The sequence below is a fragment of the Mus pahari genome, chromosome 15 (genome assembly GCF_900095145.1).
Source record: "Mus pahari chromosome 15, PAHARI_EIJ_v1.1, whole genome shotgun sequence".
NCBI lineage: Eukaryota > Metazoa > Chordata > Mammalia > Rodentia > Muridae > Mus > Mus pahari.
In genome coordinates, this window is record NC_034604.1 from 30,047,948 (window position 1) to 30,071,748 (window position 23,801).

The 23,801-nt window shown below is 42.2% G+C and overlaps 1 protein-coding gene across 1 annotated transcript in view; it reads right to left on the minus strand.

The window, feature by feature from the left end:
- Positions 1 to 23,801, minus strand: part of Etf1 (eukaryotic translation termination factor 1) — a 31,115-nt gene extending 7,314 nt beyond the window's left edge. The window contains exons 1-9 of the mRNA XM_021214308.2: positions 23,668 to 23,801; positions 23,402 to 23,505; positions 5,655 to 5,830; positions 5,183 to 5,322; positions 3,262 to 3,400; positions 2,891 to 3,081; positions 2,120 to 2,249; positions 930 to 1,085; positions 482 to 546 (exon numbers count right to left, since the gene is read on the minus strand). Coding sequence (XP_021069967.1) covers positions 482 to 546; positions 930 to 1,085; positions 2,120 to 2,249; positions 2,891 to 3,081; positions 3,262 to 3,400; positions 5,183 to 5,322; positions 5,655 to 5,830; positions 23,402 to 23,487 — 1,083 coding nt within the window. The 5' untranslated portion in view covers positions 23,488 to 23,505; positions 23,668 to 23,801. The remainder of the gene's footprint in view (positions 1 to 481; positions 547 to 929; positions 1,086 to 2,119; positions 2,250 to 2,890; positions 3,082 to 3,261; positions 3,401 to 5,182; positions 5,323 to 5,654; positions 5,831 to 23,401; positions 23,506 to 23,667) is intronic.

Below are 23,801 nucleotides of genomic sequence, written 5' to 3' on the forward strand. Positions count from 1 at the left end.
CGACACTTTCTTTCTTTCTTTTTTTTTTTCCCCGAGACAGGGTTTCTCTGTATAGCCCTGGCTGTCCTGGAACTCACTTTGTAGACCAGGCTGGCCTCCAACTCAGAAATCCGCCTGCCTCTGCCTCCCGAGTGCTGGGATTAAAGGCATGCACCACCACGCCCGGATGTCTTTTTTTTTTTTCCGATTTCTTAACTTACTTTTAGTGATAGGGTCTTATGTAGTTCCAGATGGCCTTGAACCCAAAGAATGCCTGCATCTCTCTCACTCAGTTTATTTGGCTACTTTATTTTAGTCTATAATAACCCTGATCCTACCCTCCTTGTATACAGACCAGTGTGTGGCAGTGAGATACTGCTCCCCTTCCATGGCTGTCTAACTAGAATAAAGCTTTGTTTCCCAGAACTGATACTGTACGTACCAATGCTTTATCATTCAAGCTTTTTTGTATGTTAACAGTAAGCAAAGAAACTTTACATACCTCTTTGTCTGTGAAGTGAGATTTATCCTTCTCTTGTTCTGGAGTTAAATAGAGAATTTTCTCCTCTGCAGTATTAAAAGTTAAAAACAAAAACGTTAGCCTGGCTAACAAAGTACCAACAGACATAAGCTATGCAGGAGATCAGGTAAGAAAAGGACTCCTGGACTAACTCTACCAGCCTTCCCACAAACATCTCAGCACACCAAGTACCTGGTACCCCGCTCTATAAGAAAACATCAAAGACATTCAAGATAGAGCCCCATATTCGTGGCTAATTTAACTATGAACAGGCATTACACAGCTAGGGTGGGATGGGGTGGGGTAGTGGGGGCAGCAACATGACACAAGACACACTTATATGTTCCCTTATAGCTGTGTCTGAAACCAAGAATTTCTGAACAGAGAAATATGACAGCAACAATATTTTCTTCTTCTTCTTTTTTTTTACCTTCTGTGCCTTGGCAATGAAGAACGTATCTCATTATATCCAGATTTTCATAGACTATTAGAATTTCTACAGCTCCCATTTCCAAAGCCTTTAGTGTATCTTCAACTCCAAAACAGTACTTGCCTGTGTCCTGGCTAATTTCATCAAAGTATCGTCCTGTGGATTAGGGACATAAGAATAAAATATAAGGTGGCTCTTGGTTTCCACAAACTTAACCAACTGTGGATCAAATATATTTAGAAAAATAAGCACAACATGCCAACGTGTACTGTGGAGCAAGGCTTGTGAGTCCGCACCTGCAAGGAACATACCTAGACCTTTCCCTGTCCTTCTTAATCCAAACAATAGCAGACTATTAATATATATTTATATCATGCTAGGTATTACGAATAATTAACAGATAATTTAAAGTACATGGGAGGGTGTGCTTAGGTTATATACACTACACACTTCTATTAGAGCCCTACACAGTTTTGGATCTTGGTATCCACAAAGTTTGAAATCATTTCCACCAGTCCTGATTGCTAAATATTAAAGAAGATTCTACTTTCAGCCCCAGTCTTGGCAGCTGATGCACCAGAGCCTGTTCCTAGTGCCTAGCTCTATGCTGCCTTGGGAAAGCCCAGGCCACAGGGTCAAGGAGACTGAAGGCTCCTGTATCACCTTGTGTTGACCTGCCTAGGCTCTCCCCAGTTGCCCTTTCCTGTGCCCCTTCCTTTGAGGGTGGTGCTGTACTTGAGCTAACACAGTGTGAACTCTAAACCCAGGGAGTGAGCACTGGGCAAGCACTGTGTCAACTGAACTACTTCCCCAGTAGCCCCTAGTCCAACCCCAAAGCCTCACTCTGAAAATCAGGCCATCTAGAACTCGTGGCAATACAACCATCGTAGCTTCCTGGGTTATAGAGGTATATGCCATTTGTGTCCATTTTTTCTCAGTAAAAATGTTTAATTTTCCATTCTTTTATGCTTTATTTTAGTTTCGTTTGGATCAAGAGTCTCATACAGCCCAGGATGACCTAACTACTGTGGCTAAGAATGACCCTGAACTCTTGATTGAACCTTGCCACCGTAGTGTGGGGATCACAAGTATGGACTACTGTACCTAGCCCTTTCTTTTATACCTTCTCTGTCATGCATACACACCAAAAACATTTCACAGGAAAAAAAATAGTAGCATTTCACCGATACCTATTAATTTCTTCTCTTGAATGAACTTCACGTTGGAGAGAACTTCAGTAGATAATTCAATAGCTTGGTTGAATCCATTTTCACCACCATAGGATATATCAACTAATTTTAAAACTTTAGATTGCAACCTCTGATGCAAACAGAAACAAAAACATTAGGACCTCAAATAAAATATCTTTATTGAAATCCCACTCTTAAAAAAATTTGTTCGCTGGGCAGTGGTGGCACATGCCTTTAATCCCAGCACTTGGGAGGCAGAGGCAGGCAGATTTCTAAGTTCAAGGCCAGCCTGGTCTACAGAGTGAGTTCCAGGACAGTCAGGACTACACAGAGAAACCCTGTCTCGAAAAACCTTTAAAAAAAAAGTTCTTGGATCCCCCAGGAGCTGGAGTTATAGGTGTTTGTGAGCCATGTAACATGGGTGCTGGGAACAAATTTAGGTCCCCCGAAGGAGCTGTAATCACCTTTAACCACCAAGCCAACGTTTTGTTTTGTTTTTTTTTTTTTTTGGTTTTTCGAGACAAGCGTTTCTCTGTATAGCCCTGGCTGTCCTGGAACTCACTTTGTAGACCAGGCTGGCCTCCAACTCAGAAATCCGCCTGCCTTTGCCTCCCAAGTGCTGGGATTAAAGGCATGCGCCACCATGCCCGGTCTAGCCACCGTTTCTAATCTAGGGAATTTATGGCTACGAAGGCCAACACATGCACCATGCACTGAGAATGGATGTATCTCACACACAGACCCTTGCCACGGCAGTTCCCTTTCTCTTACCTGGTCAAACATGTCAGATTGACTTAGTTCAGTTTTAAAGTCAGCTGATCCAGCTAAAACCAAACCAGCCACATTCACTTTGTCTCCAGAAATAAACAGCTGCACAGCAGTCTCGGCTACTTTCCGAACATAGTTATGTCTCTTTTCCATTCTTAAACGGGCAAATCGCAAGGCTGATTGACCTCCTCTGCCTTTGACACAAAAGCAGTGAGAAAAGGGTAACTATTAAAGAAGTACAATATGCCTTATGAAGCACAAACAGAATAACCAGTCAAGCTAATCACCACCTCCGTAACTGTCTAGCACAAACGCGCTTATTCAGTGACTACCGTAACAGACAAGTAAAAGAACCCAAGTAGTCCTCTACATACCGTGTTTCTTTGGGAGATCCACAGTGAACTTGTGTAGGACTTCTCTGGTGTTTCCTTGGAGTGTGCCAAAAAGAGCACCACTGCCGTCTATTACAATAAAACCAAACTTGCTGTCATCTGAAAGTAACGCTGTAAGAGCCTAAAAGACAAACACAAGCACTGCACATGAACTCCAATGCTTAGTTAACTCAACATGGTATCAACACTATGGGGGAGTAATTTATAGATCTCAGGTGTAAACCTAATGCTCATTAGAGTGGTGGCTTCCATTCTGCAGGGAAGGATTTGTTGTTTACAGTTACAGAGTTAGTTCTAGAGATAAGATGGTGGTTACAGTTCACACTACACAACTAAAAGCAGTTACAGTTCTTTTTTTTTTTTTTTTTAATTTATTTATGTACGGGAGTGCCCTGTCTTCATACACAAGAGGGCATCAGATTCCATTATAGGTGGTTGTGAGCCTCCATGTAGTTTCTGGAAACTGAATTTGGGACCTCTGAAAAAGCAACTCCAACAGGGGGTGAGGAGTGGCTTGGTAGGTAAGGTGCTTGGTATGCATAAGGACCTTAGTTTCGATTCCCAGCATCCATGTAAAACACTGGGTATCGGGGATTGCTGGGTGCTGGGGGTAGCTGAGTTTACACTCTTAGCTCTACTAATCAGTACTGGGAGAAAAGTTAAAACCATTTATGCTAATGTAATAGCTGAGCTAAAGCCAGACAATACAGCCATCAGGTACTTTTTGGTTTTTGTTTGTTTTTTAAACAAAGTTGATAAAAGCAAATTGCTAACAGCAGAAGAGGCCTCTGCCAGGGCACTAAATGCTAAGGAAAAATAAGCTACATTTCCATACAGTTACCCATGATTCAAGTGGTATTGGTCTTCCTGTCAAGTTAGCAAAAACCACTCGCTGTAAACTGTGGACAAACGTCAGACCTAATCCCACTGCAGAGGTTTGTCTCAGAGTTGATGAAAGGCAAGAGACTAAAGTGGGAGCCAGCTGTAAATTCCTGATTGCTTACTGTTGACTGATTTAGGTCAGTCTAATGAGGTTTCTTTTCCACTATTAATGTTCATCATAGTTAGGCCTTGTCACTCAGGGTTTATAAGAACAGGAAAAGAGAAAACCCTGTCACTAAATGCATTTTATTTGCTTATTTTCAATGATTTGTGAGCTTAATGCTAAAGATGCAAAGACTATATAGACAAGTGTCACTGGTACACAGAGAGGAGCCAATTACCTGCCTCTCATCAAGTTATCCAAATCCAACTTCCCACCTTCCTCAAATACCATGATGAGTAGTATAATAAACATATATATTTGAAAATATTCATGATGGTACACATTTTTAATTCTAGCAGCTGGGAGGCAGAAGGCAGGCAGATATCTGAGTTCAAAGACAGCCTGGTCTTTAGAGTTGAGTTTCTTTAGAGTTGAGTTCCAAGACAGCCAGGGCCACAAGGAGAAAGCATCTTGAAAACCAAAAACCAAAACCAAAACAAACAAAAGCAGTTGTGATGAAGGATGCCCATAATCCCAGAACTTCAGAGGTAGAGGCAGGAGGATCAGGAATTCAAAGTTAGCCTCAGCAACATGGACCCTGTTGTTATCCACCCAAACCACCAATCCACCAAAAAAAGGGAGAGGAAAAAAATATCTATGAAAAAGGTTGCACCAGCTCATAAACACACTGATGGTGTAGCTTATCCCCGACCACAGAGTATTCAATAGTAAAGTGTATATATATATATATATATATATATATATATATATATATATATATATATGCATGCTACCACATAGTCTTAAAAATGGACAGAGGGTAGGAGTCATTGTATGGCAAGTAGATCAGCAGTGAACCGGAGCTGGGAGTGAAAGGAGGAGAGGCTTTGGCTTACAATGCTCCGTGCTCACACTCACCTCTGTATGAAACTTGTTGTCGCACAAATACAGTGATGTATTAATTGGTTTGAAAGGTTCAAAGTCAATGTTAACTTTCTTTTCCTTTCCTTCTTCTGTTACAATTGTTCCACAGTAAACAACCAGACCATTTGGAGGTACTGCAAAGAACATAAACAACTTCTTTATTATTCCTACAGCCATAATTTAAATAAAACAGAAACTCTTAACAACTCATTGGCAAAATTCTCATCCTTATTGTAAAGCTTCCTGAGATGGTTCAATAGGATTTATTCCTTAAGTATAACAAGTAGTACTTAGCATTCAATGGGAGAGGGAGAGGGAGAAGGGAGAGGGAGAGGGAGAAGGGAGAGGGGAGAAGGGAGAGTGCTAGAGCTAGAGCTAGAGCTGAAGGACAGCAGTGGCAGCTGGCTGAAGTCACAGCAGGAAAGCCAGCCAGGACAGAGTGACAAAGTGAGATGGAGAGACTTACCTTTGTTATAAAGTTTGAGTCTCTGTTGTACAGATGTGATGGCTCCGAGGACTGAAAGGCGGTTTACTCGTGACTTAATGTTAGATGCAGTTCCAAACTCATCTGCTAACATTTTTGCCACTCGTGAAATCTGGTCTTTGGGAGGAATGATCAGCGATATCATGCTCGTGCCATTGCTGGAGAAAGACATGCACACACGTTTAAATTCATGTTTACCATTGGTAAAATAAGATACGGTGAGACATTCATAAAAACAACCATCTGGACAGTACAAGAAAGGTAGCAGCCTCTCTAGCACACTGTCCAAAGCAAGCCTAACAAGACCAGCAACAGTTCAGACTTTAACACCGAGATGAGCCACGTAATGAGGGCCCTCAAAGGGACAGTCAGGAAAAACATCTCAGTCTCAAGGATGGAAAGAGAAGGTTGCTGGAGGACACCAACAAGCTGGAATTTGGCAAGGAATGAAGTCTGTCAACAGCAGTGGCTGAGATCCTGGTCGCTCTTTGGGAGAAGCTACATCAGGACAAAGAGACAAATCTCCCAAAGTCCAGACAAATACTCCAGTTGATATTACACCTTTCTGAAAATCCTTAAATACTAACTCAGCATACCCAGTGCTTTCCTGACAGGAGAGTAATGCAATCCACAAACATCCCAGTTATGAAACAATTTATAACTCAAGAATTTTTTTTTTGAGATAGGGTTTTTCTAGACTACAGATATCCATCCTCCTGTCCCTGCCCCCCAACCTGCTGGGTTAAAGGGGCATGTCAACAAGAATGTGTTTTGATTACATTGATATAATTAAAATTCTTTTTGTAAGAAAAATACAGGGGCTAAAGAGCTGGATAACTAAGAACACTTGCTTCACAATCATAAAGACCTGAAGTTGGGATTCCAGAACCCAAGCCAGGTGTTCTGCACATGCCTAGTATGTGCAGACCAGAAAGTCTATCACACAACACATGTGCAAACACAAATTTCTAAAAGAGCAATACATTAAAAGCCTGATTCAGTATCCAGTTAAGTATCCAAACAAATTCAAATACCTAGAACCAAAAGATGAGACTGCAGTATGAACCATGGAGAATATCACCTCTTTAACCTGTACTTCCAAGATACTTATCATTAGCTGCAGTTTAAGAAACACCTGGCTTTAATATTTCTAGTTGTTTTTGCCTAGCAAGCATGAGGTCACAGGTTCAAACTCTAACATGAAGGAGTAGGGCAAGGCATGTACCAGCAGCAGTATAAACCAGTTTTGTAAGTTGGAAAGAGTTCTGAAGGCTGGTTTACAATGTGAATATACTCATCTTTAATGCCTCTACACCACATCAAGTTGGTTAAAGTTGAAGCCTCAGCAGGTAGAGACACCTGGTCCATCCTGTAGTCCTAGCACTAGGGAGGTAGAAACAGGCTCCCCAGAGCTCACAGGTTCAAGTGGAGACTGTCCCACAACATGAGAAGCAATAAAAGAAAAAATAGCTGACTATGGCCTCTGGTTTCTACACATGCACATACACACAAGAATATGCATGAGTTAACATACACAAAAATACCATATAAGAGGAAACGTCTGGCCGGGCGTGGTGGCGCACGCCTTTAATCCCAGCACTCGGGAGGCAGAGGCAGGTGAATTTCTGAGGCCAGCCTGGTCTACAAAGTGAGTTACAGGACAGCCAGGGCTATACAGAGGAACCCTGTCTCAAAAAAATCACAAAAAAAAAAAAAAAAAAGAGGAAACGTCTGAGTGATACAGATTTCTGTAACAATTATGTAGAACATGCAAATAACTCAGCATTCAACAACAAAAACACAATCTGAATTAAAAACCAGCAAAGACCAGGCACAGGGACATGTACAAGCAGATCATCTGAGCATGAGACCATCTGGCCTACAAAGTGAGTCTCAGGCCCGCCCAAGGCTTATACAAATAGACGACACCAACAAAAGCTAGCAAAGGACATAGGTCAGTGGTAGAGTGTTTGTCAACCAAGCCTAGGTTCAGTCACCAATACAAACTCTAAACAAAATAAAACTGGGCAAAGGGCTTGAAGAGATAATTTTGTAAAGATCATAGACAGAGGTAGTACTTGGGTCTGCTGTGGGTTCCCTATCTGGAAGATAAAGCTATGTATTGCATCTCCTTGAAAAGTTTTGTCACACAAGAGAAGGAAAGTTGACTCAGTGACTAAGAACACTTGCTCTTGCAGAGGGTCCAGATTGGTTCAGTTGTCAGCATTCACACTGCAGTCCACTACTGTCTGTAACTCCAATCAACGGAGACCTGATACCTTCTGGCTTCAGTGGGTACGATAAGTATATGGTGAACTAACATACACACTGGCAAACACTGTCTTGAAAGTGATAAGACATTCAGTGTTGGCCTCTGATCTTCATATACATAAGTGACCCTCTCCCTTTTAAAAAAGACAGTAGAGGGGCTAGAGAGATGGCTCAGCAGTAAAGTGCACTGATTGCTCTTCCAAAGGTCCTGAGTTCAAATCCCTGCAACCACACGGTGGCTCACAACCACCCGTAATGAGATCTGATGCCCTCTTCTGGGCTGTCTGAAGACAGCTACAGCATACTTGATGTAGGAAAACAAAAACTCAATACTGTTACAAGTGTAAAATGGGATGATTGCAACTGGTAGTATGGGTCAGTGGGTAAAAGCACTACCAAGTCTGATGACCTGAGTTTGATTCCTGGGTCTCATATCTCACATGTACAAAGATTAAACACCTTTACCTTGTCCTCTTACCTCCACTCATATGGCGTGACATGTGCCCACACACATAATTAAAATAAAAATAAATTAAAAAGATTGTATGATAGACATACAAGTGTAAATTATAGCACATAAAATCAGTCATAAATGACCACTATTGTCTAATTAGCTTTATGTACATGAAATATTCAGAAAACAACCTAACAGCTAGGGAGATGCCATAGGATGTCGAGGACCCTGACTATGAAAGTGGAGGTGGTTGGAACCATGCATGCATAGTGTCTTCTCTGTTCCTGACTGTAGACATGACTAGCTGCATCAAGAAGTTCCTGCCTCCTAGACTTTCCTACAACATTGGGCCACAGCCTGGAGTTGATATTCAAGTAAACTCCTGCTCCCCCACAAGCTGCTTTCTGTCAGTGTTTTATCACTGCAACACACAACTAGGACAGAACCCTGGGGGGAAAAAATTCAGTGAGTTACATCTTTTAAAGAAAGGGGATATATTTTATGGTATGTAAATTATATTTAATAATAATAATAATAATAATAATAATAAAAAATTGGGGTGGTGGTGGTGGTGCATGCCCCCAGGAGGCAGAGGCAACTGGGATCTCTATGAGTTTGAGGCCAACCTGGTCTACAAAATGAGTTCTAGAACCAGGCCTACACAGAAAAATCTTGTCTCAAAAACTAACAAAATCAGGGGCTAGGACATAGCCTAGCTGATAAGAGTGTTTGCTGTGCATGCATGAAACCCCGGGCTCCAGCTCCAGCACTTCTATAATATAAGCACTGGGACACCGACGCCGCATCACAAGTTAAAAGTCATCACTGCTGTATGTGCTCCTGCATACAACCCCAATGAAACTCACTGTGACGGATGGACAGACCAACATACATACACATGGACAAGTGCACTAGTTGGGAAAAGGAGCAGATTGGGGGAGAAAAACAAGAAAAGGTGAGGAGGTATGGTGGTTTGAGTAAGATGTCCACCATAGTTTTAGGCATTTGAATGCCCCCATTTGTGGCATTGTTTGGGAGATCTGACATTGCTGGAAGAAATATATCACTGGGAACATGGAAGCTTCAAAGACTGCAGCTATTCCCAGTTTGTTCTGCTTCTTGCTTGTGGTGGGAGATGTGAGTGCTCAGCCGATTCCACTCCACGATGGTCTTAACCTTTTAGAACCATAAATAAACCCAAAGAAACACCTGCTTCAGTGGTGTTTATCAGAACAGAAAAGTAACTAAAACATAGGGGGTAAATATGAAACCATATAAAACTCATTTTATATAATTCACATGTACTTAAATAAATAAATGAATAAATAAAGATCAGAGGTTAGAGACATGGCCCTGCAGTTAAAACTCTGCCTGCGCTTCCAAAGGAAGATTAATTACCAGCACACAAATGGTGGCTCACAATCACCTATAACCCCATTCATATGGCATTCTGAGGCTACTAGGCATGCATGAGGTGCAAGGACAAAGACACACACCCCCTCATCCATATAAAACAAGCCAAAGATCAGCCCCAATTGTAAGGCTACGAAAGCAGGTGATTACCAGTGTCACGGGAATGGGTGGGTCAAATAAACTGCGAATGAAGATACTTTCAGAAACATGTGAGCCATACCCCTGCTACTGAGCCTACAGATTCACAGAAGCCTTAAGTCAGGGCTTTTTTGTTTTAAAGACTGTGGGGTGCACGTGTGTGTGTGTGTGTGTGTGTGTGTGTGTGTGTGTGTGTGCAAGAACAACTTTTGCAGAGAAAATTATTATTTTAAGTACACAAGCCTGTCTTGTGTATGACCAAATGCCTGGTGCCTCAGAGGCTAGAAAAGGGCACTGAATCCCCCTGGAACCTGGGATCTTAAAGATTTATTTATTTATTATATGTAAGTACACCATAGCTGACTTCAGACACTCCAGAAGAGGGCATCAGATCTTGTTACAGATGGTTGTGAGCCACCACATGGTTGCTGGGATCTGAACTCGGGACCTTTGGAAGAGCAGTTGCTCTTATCCACTGAGCCATCTCACCAGCTCATCAGTGTTCTTAACTGTTAAAGCCATCTCTCTAGCCCCATACCAGTCAGTTTAAATACAAACTTTTTGTTTTGTTTTGTTTTCTTATGAACATTTCTCAAGGAGGCATATGCCTGGAATCTTTAGGGACCACAGGCATTCTCATAAAAGGGCCTGGTTCTGAGTCAGCACTGAGATGAACCTGACATGGGTGATGTTAGAAGTTGACTAGAAGCGCTCTGAGCACAGAGAATACCGCCACAGAACCCAAACCCAAAAGACTGGAAAACCTAAAGCTAAATGAAGGGAACGTTGGAGCCAACTAAGTGAACCCAAGGAGCAAAATGCCTCAAAGTCAGATAATGCTGTGTACAAGAGAGAAATGACCTTGAGATAAACTGCTATTTACTTTCATGAAGATGGGTTAAGAAGATAAACATTCATTCATTAAGCAATTCTGCTGTAAGAACAGCAGGGCAACCGTACAGGCACACCCGCTTAACATTCCAGAGAAGATAAAGCAAGTAAACACATTTAGTGATAGGATGTGATCTTGTTCCTGGAATCCACTGCTAAAAAGTTTCAGAAGCAGGGCTTAAGGCATGGAGGTATGCTCCCTAATCACATCACATTGGAGGCAGAGAAAGACAGAGCTGAGTTCAAGGCCAGCCAAGACTACACTGAAAGAGCCTGTACCCCGTCTCAAAAACATAAACAGGTTCAGATATATACAGCTTGCCAGAAAATTTTCTGGTTGTAATATTTCAACCAAGATCATTAAATCTGAAACATACTACTTGAAAGTTTAAAACTAGCTCTCTGGATAAGAGTGCTTGGTCATTAGTTCAGATCCCAGAACCTACATAAAAACATGTGCCTGTAACCCTGGGGCCCTGGGACTACCGGGACTTGCTAGCTGCCAGTCTAGCCCCAGGTTAGTGAAACATCCTGTCTTTTCACCCAAAGATATACATGTCCATCTCACTCTGACCCACCAAATTTTAGGAACAAAACTACCTTTCACTAGTTCCCATGTATAACTCTCTCTACTCTGTAACTAACCTTTGTAAGACACTTGACTAGAGGGCATGGTGGCGCACGATACCTGGATACCTGGATAGCAGTACTCTAAAGGCTTAGGATGTAATGGTTCAGACTATTGGAGTTGCCTGACAGAGTAAAGGGCCCTGCCAGGATGTTTTGGAACAGATACACCCATTTACTCCACAAGCAGCCAAAGTTGTTTGGCCAGTTTGTGTAAACACAATAAAATCTCAAGGAAATTGAATATTTCATGTTCATGTATAACAAATACCTATTACGAGGAGAGTGAGAGAAAGAAGGCTGGAGAGCTGGCTCAGTGGTTAAAAGCACTGACTGCTCTTCCAGAGGTCCTGAGTTCAATTCCCAACAACCACAAGGTGGCTCACTACCATCTGTAAGGAAATCCACTACCATCTTCTGGTGTGTGTGAAGACAGGGACAGTGCACTCATATAAAGTTAAATAAATCTTTAAGAGAGAGAGAGAGAGAGAGAGAGAGAGAGAGAGAGAGAGAGAGAGAGAGAGAGAGAGACACTGAGAAATAAAACCCTTGTATCAGGGGGTTCGTAGCTCAGTGATAAAGTACTTGTTTAGCATATGCAAGGCCCTTAGTTAGATCATCAGACACTAGGAAAAAAGACAATGTTTTCACTAGAGAAACTAACTGCAAGTACAGTATGTTCTCACTGTCATCACATCCTCATCCCAAAGTCAGGGTCTTCACTGTCTACTTGGCTGGCCTGGAGCTTCACTCTGCTCTGCCCCCCTTGGTCTCCCCAGTGCTGGGATTAAGGGTATAAACTACTTGGGTCGGCTTGCTTTTTCTCATTCTAATAGTCCCTTTTTTCATCTTCTCTACTGTCATTATATATCCTTTCCCAAATCAAAAACCCTAAATAAGAGGGGGGACTGGAGACAACTTGGCAGTTAAGAGCAATGGATGCTCTTCCAGAAGACCTGGGGTTTGAGTTCAACCATCCACATGGTGGATCTCTCATGGTATCCAGTTCCAAGGGATATGATGCCCTTTCTGGACTCTGAGGTCACCAGACATTTGCACAATGCTCAGACAAACACTTACATACATAAAATAAATATAATAGAAGTTACTAATTAAAGGAGAGCCAGTGAATACACAGCACTTGGGAGGATAGCACAGAAACAGCTCAAGCCAGCCTGGGCTACATGGCAAAACTGTGCCTCAAAACCAAAATAAATAAACAAAAAGGAAAGGAGTAGGAAAAGAGGCAGTATAAAGGCTGGGGAGATCACGGCGTCAGACAAGCTCTCTTTCTGCAAGCATGGTGATCTGCACTTCATCTTCTGCACTCATGTGGCAATGTATGCCCCAAATCCCAGAACCGAGCGAGGGGCAGACAGGGGGATTCCTGGAGCTTCTTGACCAGCCAGCAGGTAGGGAGATGGCTCATGGATGGAAACAGTCACCCTATGGGCTGGAGGACTGAGTTTTGAATCTCCAGAACCCATGTAAAAAGAAAAACATTCCTCTAGTGAGATGAAAAGAAGACTGAAGAATTCCCATAAGTTACATAAACAGGAAGCCAAGCAACAAACAAAGCCCTTCTCCAACAAGGTGGAACTCTCACACCTGATGGTGTCTTCTATCTACACATGCACACATGTACCCCACACAGAGGAAAAGTACAAAGATTAGGAAAAAAAGTCATTAGACAGCATGCTTGAGTTAGCAGGGCATGCCTATAACCCCAGATTTTAGAAGACAAGAGTCAGGAGGATGGCCATACATTTGAGGCCAGCGTGGTTTATATTCAGTTTCAGGTTAGCTGGGAATGAAGTAAGACCCTGTCTTAACACATGAACCAATGAGATGGTTCATCAATCAGGTAATGACACTCCAATCCCTGGAAGCCACAGGACAGGAGAGATCAGACTGTTTTGACCCCCACCCCACCCTTCACCACAAAAATAAATTAATGTAATTTTAAAAAAAGGCCAGTGAATCATGTTGTACAGCAATGACTAATACATAGGTCTTAAAAACTTCAAGGCAGACATAAGAAACAAACTATGACATAGAACAACGCCAAAGCTCCCAAGCCCCCTTGCTCATCAGGGTACTTTCCATTATCAAAGAATTCTCTTCAATGATTTACTCAGAGGATTAACTTCTGGAAGACATGAAGAAAAACCTGTAAATGGAGTAGATACACAGAGCAAATAACCAGGTCAAACTAAAGCAGCAAAGAAAACTCAGAAATATTTAGACAGCCAGTAGCTTTCCCTTTCCTCACTCAAGAAATGCCAACAGGGAAGTTTCTCTACCTAGGTCAACATCCCAACACTACCTACTGGAATATTCCACCAGGAAGCAGCAGAAGCTGGAATCTTTTCCTAATCTTCTCAAAACAACGAGCTACAAGGAGCCAGCGATAGATGGATCGCAGCCAGTGCTGAGATCTCACTCAGGGCTCCGGGCGGGGAACGAGGAATAAACCCCCGCGACCCATGTGGAAACATTTTGCAATAAGGCAGAAGTCACAATTCTCCCATTAATTGTCTTTTTGTTTGTTTGTTTGTTTTCGACACAGGGTTTCTCTGTATACCCCTGGCTGTCCTGGAACTCACTTTGTAGACCAGGCTGGCCTTGAACTCAGAAATCTGCCTGTCTCTGCCTCCTGAGTGCTGGGATTAAAGGCATGTGTCACCACGCGCGGCTTAACTGTCTTTTTAATACACACTTTCATCAAGACTTCCATCATAGCCGGGCGTGGTGGCACAGGCCTTTAATCCCAGCACAGACACAGGCGGATTTCTGAGTTTGAGGCCAGCCTGGTCTACAAAGTGAGTTCGAGGACAACCAGGGCTACACAGAGAAACCCTGTCTCAAAAAACCCAAAAAAACAAAAAAGACTTCCATCACCACCAGGTGTTCATGAAAAACACAGCTGGAGTAAGAACCATGGCTGCTCTTCCAGAGGACTAGGATTCCATTCCCAGCACCTGCATGGTGGCTCACAACTGTCTGTAATTCTAGTTTGAGGGGCTCTGATCTCTTCTGGTCTCTGTAAGCATACATATGGTGCATAAGACACAACACCCATAACTTAAAACTAAAAATTAAAAGAAAAGAACAAGCATGTTGGCTAGGCATGGGGGTGCAGACTTTTAACCCCAGTACTCAAAGGCAATCTCCGAGTTTGAGGCCAGCCTAGTCTACACAATGAGCTCCCAGGCAGCCAGGGCTACAGAGTGAGACCATGTCTGAAAATAAACAAAAAACAAGGGTAATGTGTATAAACAGGAAGATAGATTTGAAATGAGAAGATGGGAAGAAACTGACAGGACCTCTGAACTTGCCTGGCATTAGACAACTAACTATTCTCTGTACTTCAGTTTTGTCCATGGAATGCCATTAGTAGCTTTTTGTTTCATTAACAGGTTTGTTACAGAGTTAAAAGGCATGCTAGTTACTTATCTTTGAAAAAGTAGTTTTAGTTATTTAACTCCAATTCTTAGGAAATTTAATACCTTCGCTTGACTTCTGAGGGCTCCTAAACACATGTGTCACACATACATAAACATGGGCCACACATACACAAATTTGGACATACATACATAAAATAAACTTTTAAAAATCAGGGCCAGGACATAACTTTTTAGTCTGTGCTTGATAAGCACAGCAACTAAGAAATGCACCTCGCCCCTAACCATCAAGGACCCTAACCTCCGCATCACCCCTCCAGCCCCACCCTTAATTCTTAAACACATGGCCTTAAATTCTAGGTAGGCATATATGCAAACGCTCTGTTACTATTTCAGTTCCTGAGGTCAGTATCAACCATTAACTAATACCAGCCTTTGCACTCAATTTGAGGCTACTTTGCTTTTAATCAAAAATGCATTTTAGGGGCTGAAAAGTCCAGAGGACTTGAGTTCAAGGCCTAAATCAGGCAGGTCACAACTCCCTATAATATCCTGTAACTCATCTGACTCCTTGTCTCTTTGGGTACTTGCACATGTGCAAACACTCTCTCTCTCTCTCTCTCTCTCTCTCTTAGAATGCATTAATAAATCTAACCAACAAAAAACAATGAATTTGGGAGTCCAAGAATGTAGTTCAGTGTAAGAGCACTTGTCTAGCATTACAGTTCCAAAATTTTAGTTCAATTCCCAGGATAAAACAAGAATGAACCACACCAGCTATGAGGGAAATACCAAGAGGACTGTCCGCTTCAGAGATCTTATGTCAAAACAATGAAACATCACAATGACAACTATAAAACTGCAGTCATAACTTTACCATGTCAAAGATTCGCTATCAGCCATGTAATACAACACTAATGCCCAAGCCAACTTTTCTGCAATGCCTTGAAAATCCTAAACAAGCCAAAAGTAATCTTTTGTCTCTCCCGAGAAAAGGTCGCATTGCTCAGACTGGTCTTGAACTGGTGATCCTCCTGCTTGGCTTCCCTACTACTGGAAATTACAAGAAAGGCTAGGCTTCCTTATCACTTGCTTTACAAAGTAACAATCTTTGTGAAGCATCTTAACTGCTTAGCAGTCTCTCCAGCCCCTCAAAGTAACATTAAAAACTACCTGCCTTGCTAAGATACTTTCTAACTTTTGTCTAAGTAGTTACATAATTATTCTCCAGCCTGCAATAACTCCTCAAACTACTATGTTACTCTGTACTTAACATGGGACTGAAAATGGTTTGTGTCACCATTCCAGGGATGGCTAGCAGACCACGGTCTCATTTAAACAAACAAACAACAAAAAAACTTTTAGTCTTGTGGTGGTGGCACACGCCTTTAATTCCAGTAGTACTTAGGAGGCAGAAGCAGGCTGATCTCTGTAGTTTATAAAGTGAGTTCTAGAACAGCCAGGGATACAGAGAGAATGAATCCTTGTAACTCCCCCTCCTTCCAAATACATTTTTTAGCCAGGTGTAGGGATGCACCTGATTTCTCAGCTCTTGGGAGGCAGAGGCAGGTGGATCTGCCTGGTGTACTGAGTGAGTACTGGGAAAGCTAACGCTACACAGAGAGACCATGTCTCAAAAACAAAATAAAACATAAAACTAGGGGAAAAGAAATAGAGCATCAAAAAAGACACCTATAATCCTGGCACATGGGAGGCTGAGGCAGGACTGTGGAGAGCGCAAGACTAGTCTGGACAACAAAGCAAAATCCTGTTTCTAAACGCCAAACATGGACCAAGTTATCTGTACGGCAAGAATGAATTGTCAGGAACCCCAAAATGCCAAGCCTACTGGACATAATAAGAATGACTACAATAAGAACGAAGACAGTAGCCAAGGGTCCAAAGTATACCATATAGCAACGATAAAGTCTGTTATTAGAGGCTCCTGGTGCCTGAGTGGTTAGTCACACATAATTTCTAACCTGATAAAAAGAGCTTCGAACCCTTCAACCCCCTTGCTCCCTCTTAAAGATAGCAAGCTGCTAAAGAATGAAAAGACACCTACAGAATGTATCCTAGGAGAAGATTCTATTCTGAGATTCCTGGAGAATAGGCCAGATTTGAAATCGTTGCTGGAAATGGTCAACTAGACAGACCTGGTAATGGGCAGGCAAAATTTTTCTTCTCAACCTTCAAGCAGAATCCAAACCATTAAAAACCCTTCTATAAAGCTAGTAATTTAAGCAAGTATCTTACCATAACTAACATGCAACAACACCCTCAACCTCTAAATTCAAAGAAAAATATTCCTCCTGTTAAAGGATCCAATTGGTCTATGTGGTATGGTAGGGAAAAGACCGGACAAACGTTACTACAAATCTGCCTTAAATGTATTCTACCACCATCCATACTGTCTACACTCTTGCTTTCTGAGGAGTTTGTCTAAAGAGTTTTCTTTACTTGGAAGAATAACTATATCTCCTAACACAATGTGAAGTCTGTCAAGGCTTGCTTGTTCTTTACCCACAGAACACAGGACACTTGTCCAGAATACTACAGCTGTTCAGATTAGTTCTGAAGTAAGATGTGTGCAAGGGTATCCAAGGAAGATCACCACATCCATTATTATGGATGCTCTCATTAACCCCTTTCCTCTCTGCCCACATCCCTGTGTGTAGATGCATGCAGAGGACAGAGGTTAACAATGGTTTTTCTCAATTGCTCTCCACCATATTTTTTGAGACTGTTTCTTGCTGAGCCTGAACTCAATCAGCAAGACTGGTCGGCCAGTCTTGTTTCTAGGCCCCCAGTTCTAGGGGTAAGGTAGCATACTCAGCTTTTATGTGGGGGATAGAGCCCCCAAGTTTGTAAGTACTTTTATTAACTGAACTATTTTACTAGTCCCCTAATATTTTATTTTTCTTCAGTGCTCAGAATTAACTTTGGGCCTTTGTGTATGCTAGGCAACTGCTTGATCATTAACTTGTATTCTGAACCCCATCTCTCTGTTCTCACCTCTTAATATAATGCTCCATTAGGTTATTTCTATTTTCTGGTAGGACAAGGTAAAGGATTGAACCCAGGACTTTGAACATGCTAGTCAAGTACTATACCAGAGTGACAGCACAACTGCTTTTTATATTTTGAGTCAGGATGTCATTTAGCTATTCAGACCGACTTTGAACATGCAACAATCTCCTGCCTCAGCGTCACAGGTAGCTAAATTAATCCTGTGCCATTAGACCTATTCCTTTAAGATATTTTTAAAGGGCCAATGTGTAAGTAACAGGAAAGCACTAACATTTGCAGCCAGGAATAGTGGCACATGCTTATAATACCAAAGAATAGTCAGTGGAGGTAAACTTAGGCTACACAGCAAGACTCACTATATGAGAAATACAACATTAGACATTTTATCCCTCATTATGCCAAACATTACTACCAATTCAAGATTTCTATGCATAAAAATCAAATCTTAAAAGAATAGCCCAAACAAACCCCTGCAGTTTGTTTTATATTCATCTCTTCCCCTGTCATATATATTCTAATTATTGACTCTTGTAAGAATTAAAAAAAAAAAAAAAAAGGGCTGGTGAGATGGCTCAGCCGGTAAGAGCACCCGACTGCTCTTTCGAAGGTCTGGAGTTCAAATCCCAGCAACCACATGGTGGCTCACAACCATCCGTAACAAGATCTGACTCCCTCTTCTGAAGTGTCTGAAGACAATTACAGTGTACTTACATATAATAAATAAATAAATCTTAAAAAAAAAAAAAAAAAAAAAGAGATGGCAGTATGGCACACAAGCTAAGGGATGAATCAAAGTCCCCTTTTAGAGGCTAAATCTTTAATGCTTTAGGTAGCTATATGAAAGCCTATGAGGAGAGCTGCCAAGTCTGAGACAAGCTGGGAGTACAAAGTGAGTGAGATCCTTTCTTATCCCCAAAAGTCTCTGAGGGCTGAGGTTTGTGGCTTAGAAACAGGGTGTTTGCCAGAATGGACAGGTCCTAAGTTCAACCCTTTGTATCAAAACCAGTATCGTTAAAAATGGCTTGGAATGTTCACTCAGCGGTAGGAATCCTTGTTCAGTCTCTAAAATCCTTCCTCAAACATATTTGCAAATGCAGAGCATGCAAAACAGGAAAGAAGGGAGAGATGGAGAGAGGAATGATGAAAAATAACGACTGTAATCACTTTGAGAACTTTGGGGGAAGTGTTGAAAACCATAAACACTAGCACTGTAACTATTACAAAGCTAGATCACTAGCCCAGTCACGACCACCCTGTCAAGAATATGAAAAGCTACTTTCTTACCTTCTTCTCGGAAAGCCCACACCACTTTCTGAGTGTATCTTACTTTCTTCTGAGTAACACATTCTCTTTACCCCAATGCTTAAACCTTATTAAAATCTTTAAAACCCATTTAAAAAAAAAATTTAAAACCACTGAGAAATAAAGTAAAAGCAAAGCTTCCTGAAATTCACTAGTTTGAAAATGTTTCCTCCCCCACCCCACCCCAAGAGAGTAGGAGAAAAAAATGTGTGAGAAGTCTCCTGTAGTCAACTGACCTTGAATAGGGGCCATTCCTTTCTCAGCAGCTAATGTGATGCTGGTCATGACTCATACCTGTAATCTCTGCTCTTGGGAAATGGAGGCAGGAAGATCAAGAGTTCAAGCCCAGCCCAGAATAAAGGAAACCTTATCTTAATTAAAAAACAAAACAACAACAACAACAAAAAAAACCGAAAAGGCCTAGTAATGTTCTTCTGCTCTAAGTTCCTCATTTGAAACCAACTGTGGTTCAACTCACATGGTCCTAGATCCATTTTGGCTATGAACATATTTTTCCTTATAAGCCAACTTTGGAGAACATACCAAGAGTAGCCATAAACAGAGAGACAAATCAAACAGTCGATTGTGAAGGGAAGTATATATATGAATATGAATTAAAACTGTCTCGTCATCCTACCAGTACATACACAGGCCACACTCAACCTCATTGAAAAAACAACAAAGCAGATACAGTGGAAGCAACTTAAACCAGATGCTATGAAACAGGGTCACTGAGTTCCCCCTTTAGTACTCTAGCCTCTGCAGATGCCACTTCACAAACAACACAACCTGCTGGGCTCAGAGTACATTTAAGATTGATCTTGCAGTCCTTGCAGTGTACACCCTTAATCCCAATGCTAGGGAGGCAGGCGAGGCCAGCCTGATCTGCAGAGTGAGTTCCAGGACAGGCAGGGCCACACAGATTAACTGTCTCAAAAAAGGCAAAACAACAAAAGACTAGTCTTGGAGATTTTGGAGAACACAAAATATAGCACACCAGTTCACAAATTAGGATCCGCTTATATTCGGATCACTACACAATTATACATGTGGAACCAAAGCTTAGAATAGTCTATCATAGGTCAAATAGACTCTGCAGTTAATCTCATCTTTTTTTTTTTTAACAGTTTTACACCATGACATTCAAGACAGTAGGTTATCTAAAATCTCAGCCTCATTTACTTTGAGTATCAAATGGTGACACTTATTGTTGTGAATAATAAATGATAATGTATTACTCCAAAGCGACTATGACTAAATGCTCACTAAATCCAAATAATTTTGTGGTTACCTCATCCTGTCAACGTGTTTTAACTATTGAGTCCATTTTGTGGGTATTTCTTTTAAAACTGTACTACATTTGGTTATATTCCCAAACATAACCACATACTGACAGAGTAAACGTCAAAATTACTTATTCTGGCAAACTTTAAAATTAGTTTAGGGTAGGTGCCGCGACAGCACATTATCCGCAGATCTCTATGAGGTGGAGGCCATCCTGGGCTATATATTGAATTCCAGGCCAGCCAAGGCTACAGTGAGAATCTAACTCAAAAAAACAAAACAAAAACAAAAAAAAAAAAACAAACAAAACCCTAGCCCCAGAACTTGACTTAAGGTAGGAGAAAGTCAACTCCTCAAAGTTGACCAGGCATATACAAAGAGAAGATGAAACGAAGTTAATGGGACAGAGGGAGGCAGACCCACATCCTAATCTAGCTCACAAGTTCCTTTTCATTTCAGAAACAACTCTAGGCGCCCACCACTTCTGTCCTGTGCTCCCTGCATCGGACAACATACATTTGTTTTCCACTCAAGTCCAATTGGAACACCAAGACTGGCACATATGAATCCATTTGCCATGCAATTTGTCTTTAAAGTTCATCACAAATATCCTAATAATATTTTAGTATTAGCCAGGCACCTGGAGGACAAAAGCAGGTCAGGAGGGCAAACCAGTTTCAGCCAGCCACATAGTGAGTTGGAGGCCAGATGGCTTAAAAAAAAATTATTATTATTATTTGGTATAAAACACTATGAAAACCTAAAGTCTAACACAACTCAGAATGAAAATTAAATCTTGCCATTGTAATAAGAAAAAAGGTTCCAAGCCACATAAAATAAACTTTTGATTTCCCGACTAACACCAGAAACGGACAGGACTTTAATTACCATGTGCTCAAGCTGCAACCAAATCCTTGATAAATTAAGCAAAGTACAACAAAATGTTAAGTCACATTGTTTAGAATTCCTAGCTATTTTAGACAGTGTAATCCTTCAAACTTTACTGAACTTTTCTAAACTAGAAAATAAACATTTCCAAAGGCTTTTAAGAGAGCTTTAAAACTTCTAGTTGGGAACTATGGCTAGGAACAAATAAATCTAAGAATGAATTTGTTCATCAAGCAGGAGAAATAAATACTGCTTAGCAAGCAGTGTTCTCTTCAATGTTACCTCACCCAAACAAACAAATTAGTAAGTAATTCAGAGAATGGATTGTATCCACCTTCTAATCCAGGAAACTGCCTAAGAAAGCACCCAGCCAACCTATAGATCAATTTCAACTAGTAACAGTGTTACCAGCAGTAATACATAAATGTCAATACCAAACAGCTCCAAGTAACACAACAGAAGACAGCCGACTGAAACAAAAGTAGCTGGCTAATTCTAGGCAGCACAAAGAACAAGACCTCTTAACACGCCTGATACATACTTACATTGGGATTTTAATTCCATTCTACTACATGGTACCAGTTCCTATTAGGAAGTCTTTATATTCAAGTTTTTTAAAAAAAAAAAAACTCTAAGAAATAATCAATAATAATTAAAAAAAAAACTACCTTCGACTAAAGTTTTTACAATCATCAAAGGAATGAGCAACACACCAAATATGTCCAAACTTTCAGAAGTCTAATCCCAAACAGAAATTAATGTTCCTCCCTTATTAAGAATGAAACACCACCGCTTTAAAACCATGCACTAAGAGGAACCAACCGGCCAACCGGAATCCATTAAAAAAGTTAATGAGTGCAGCGCCAAGGTGGTCAAGGTAGCAATGCCGACCTAGCCATCCGGGACAGAATGTATCGTTTGTGAGCTGAAATTTCCACGAGGTATCTGAGGAAAGTCACTCTGTTGTAAGAATGCTCTGGAGTGCAGGAATATACAATGTTCCATTTTTAGGGTGAAGACACCCCAAGTAGTAAAAAGTTTCTATAACTGGGAAAGTAACAACACATAGCAACACACGGAAGGAACACAGATACCTCTGGCACACTCTCACGCAAAACAAACATATGGCTACTTTCTACCTAGCTTACTCACAACATACCCAGGGGCACACCTACAACTTCTTAGAAACACTTAAGAGACTCACTTATAAAAACTTAAGAAGGCTCACTTTAAGTCAGTTTTAAGCACTGTTATTCCATCAGGCAACTGGAGAGTGATTTTCCCAAGAAGTTCCACAGAAAAGCCATCAGGGATTCTACTACCTGGATTTCTCTGGACTGTGTCCATAACAGACAAAAACCACCACCACTCCATCCCGCACACGCTGGCATTTTCGGTTTATAGGCGGGTCTTGGAACAGCTAAACCCAGGCAGCTCCGGGTAATTAGAAAACTTAGGGCAAGTCATCTTCGGAGAGGTCTAAGACCCAGAAAAATAAAGGGGAGCCAAGAAGAAGAAGATCTCTCTTGGTCAACTCTCTTTTTACACCCTATCAAAACTTCACCCACACAGGACTTGTAAGTCCAAGTGGGGGAGGCCATCTTAATGAGGCCTGGTTGGAGGAACGTGAAGCGAGAGGAAACCAGGGTAGAGCGTTCGGAAAGGAACGCCAAGTACTTTCCCCTAACAGCACCCAAGTTGGGTGGCAGCACCAGGAGCCCGAAAAGTGAGGAGCTGGATTTAAAGGCCCGAGAGGAGCACAAAAGTAGTAGTGGCTTTATCCGGAGAGGGGGCCGAGCGATCTGAGCCGTGGGAGCCTGGCTCGTTACCACCAAGAGGAGTAAGGACTTCTTTCCCGGCCAGCCGCGCCGACCCTCGCCCTCCAGTCAGAGGCTACTACCCAGAGGTCCAGAAGGCGGGAGTTGGCTAGTGCCGGCTTCTCCTCATCCGGCCATGCGGCGCGGGGGCGGCCATCCTGAGGGGTCCGGGATCCAAGAGGGCACGGGGGTGCCGGACGCGGCGCTCACCCGCGGGCCGCCTCCAAGCTCTTAATGAGCTTCTTGATCTTCCAGATCTCCACGTTCCTATCGGCAGCACTGGGGTCGTCCGCCATCTTCTCGCCTCCTCCTCCCTAGAGCGGCCCGGCGGGGCCGGGAGACACCAAGACCACAGAGTTAGCGCCGCCGCCGGGGCAGAGCGGCCCCCTTCTTCGCCACCCCCCGAGCCGCCCTTCCTCTCCCCGCCCCGACGGCCCGCCGCACAAGGGCGCCGGCCTTCCCTACGCCCGCCCTACCTAAGGGCCCAGTCCTGGGCGGCAGCGGCTGCTCCTCCCCGGCGGCGGCTCCGCGGCGGCGGCGGCTCTGACGTAGGACACCGGCTCCCTCTCTCCAGGCAGCTGCATGTGTTGCAATCCGCTCACATGGGGCC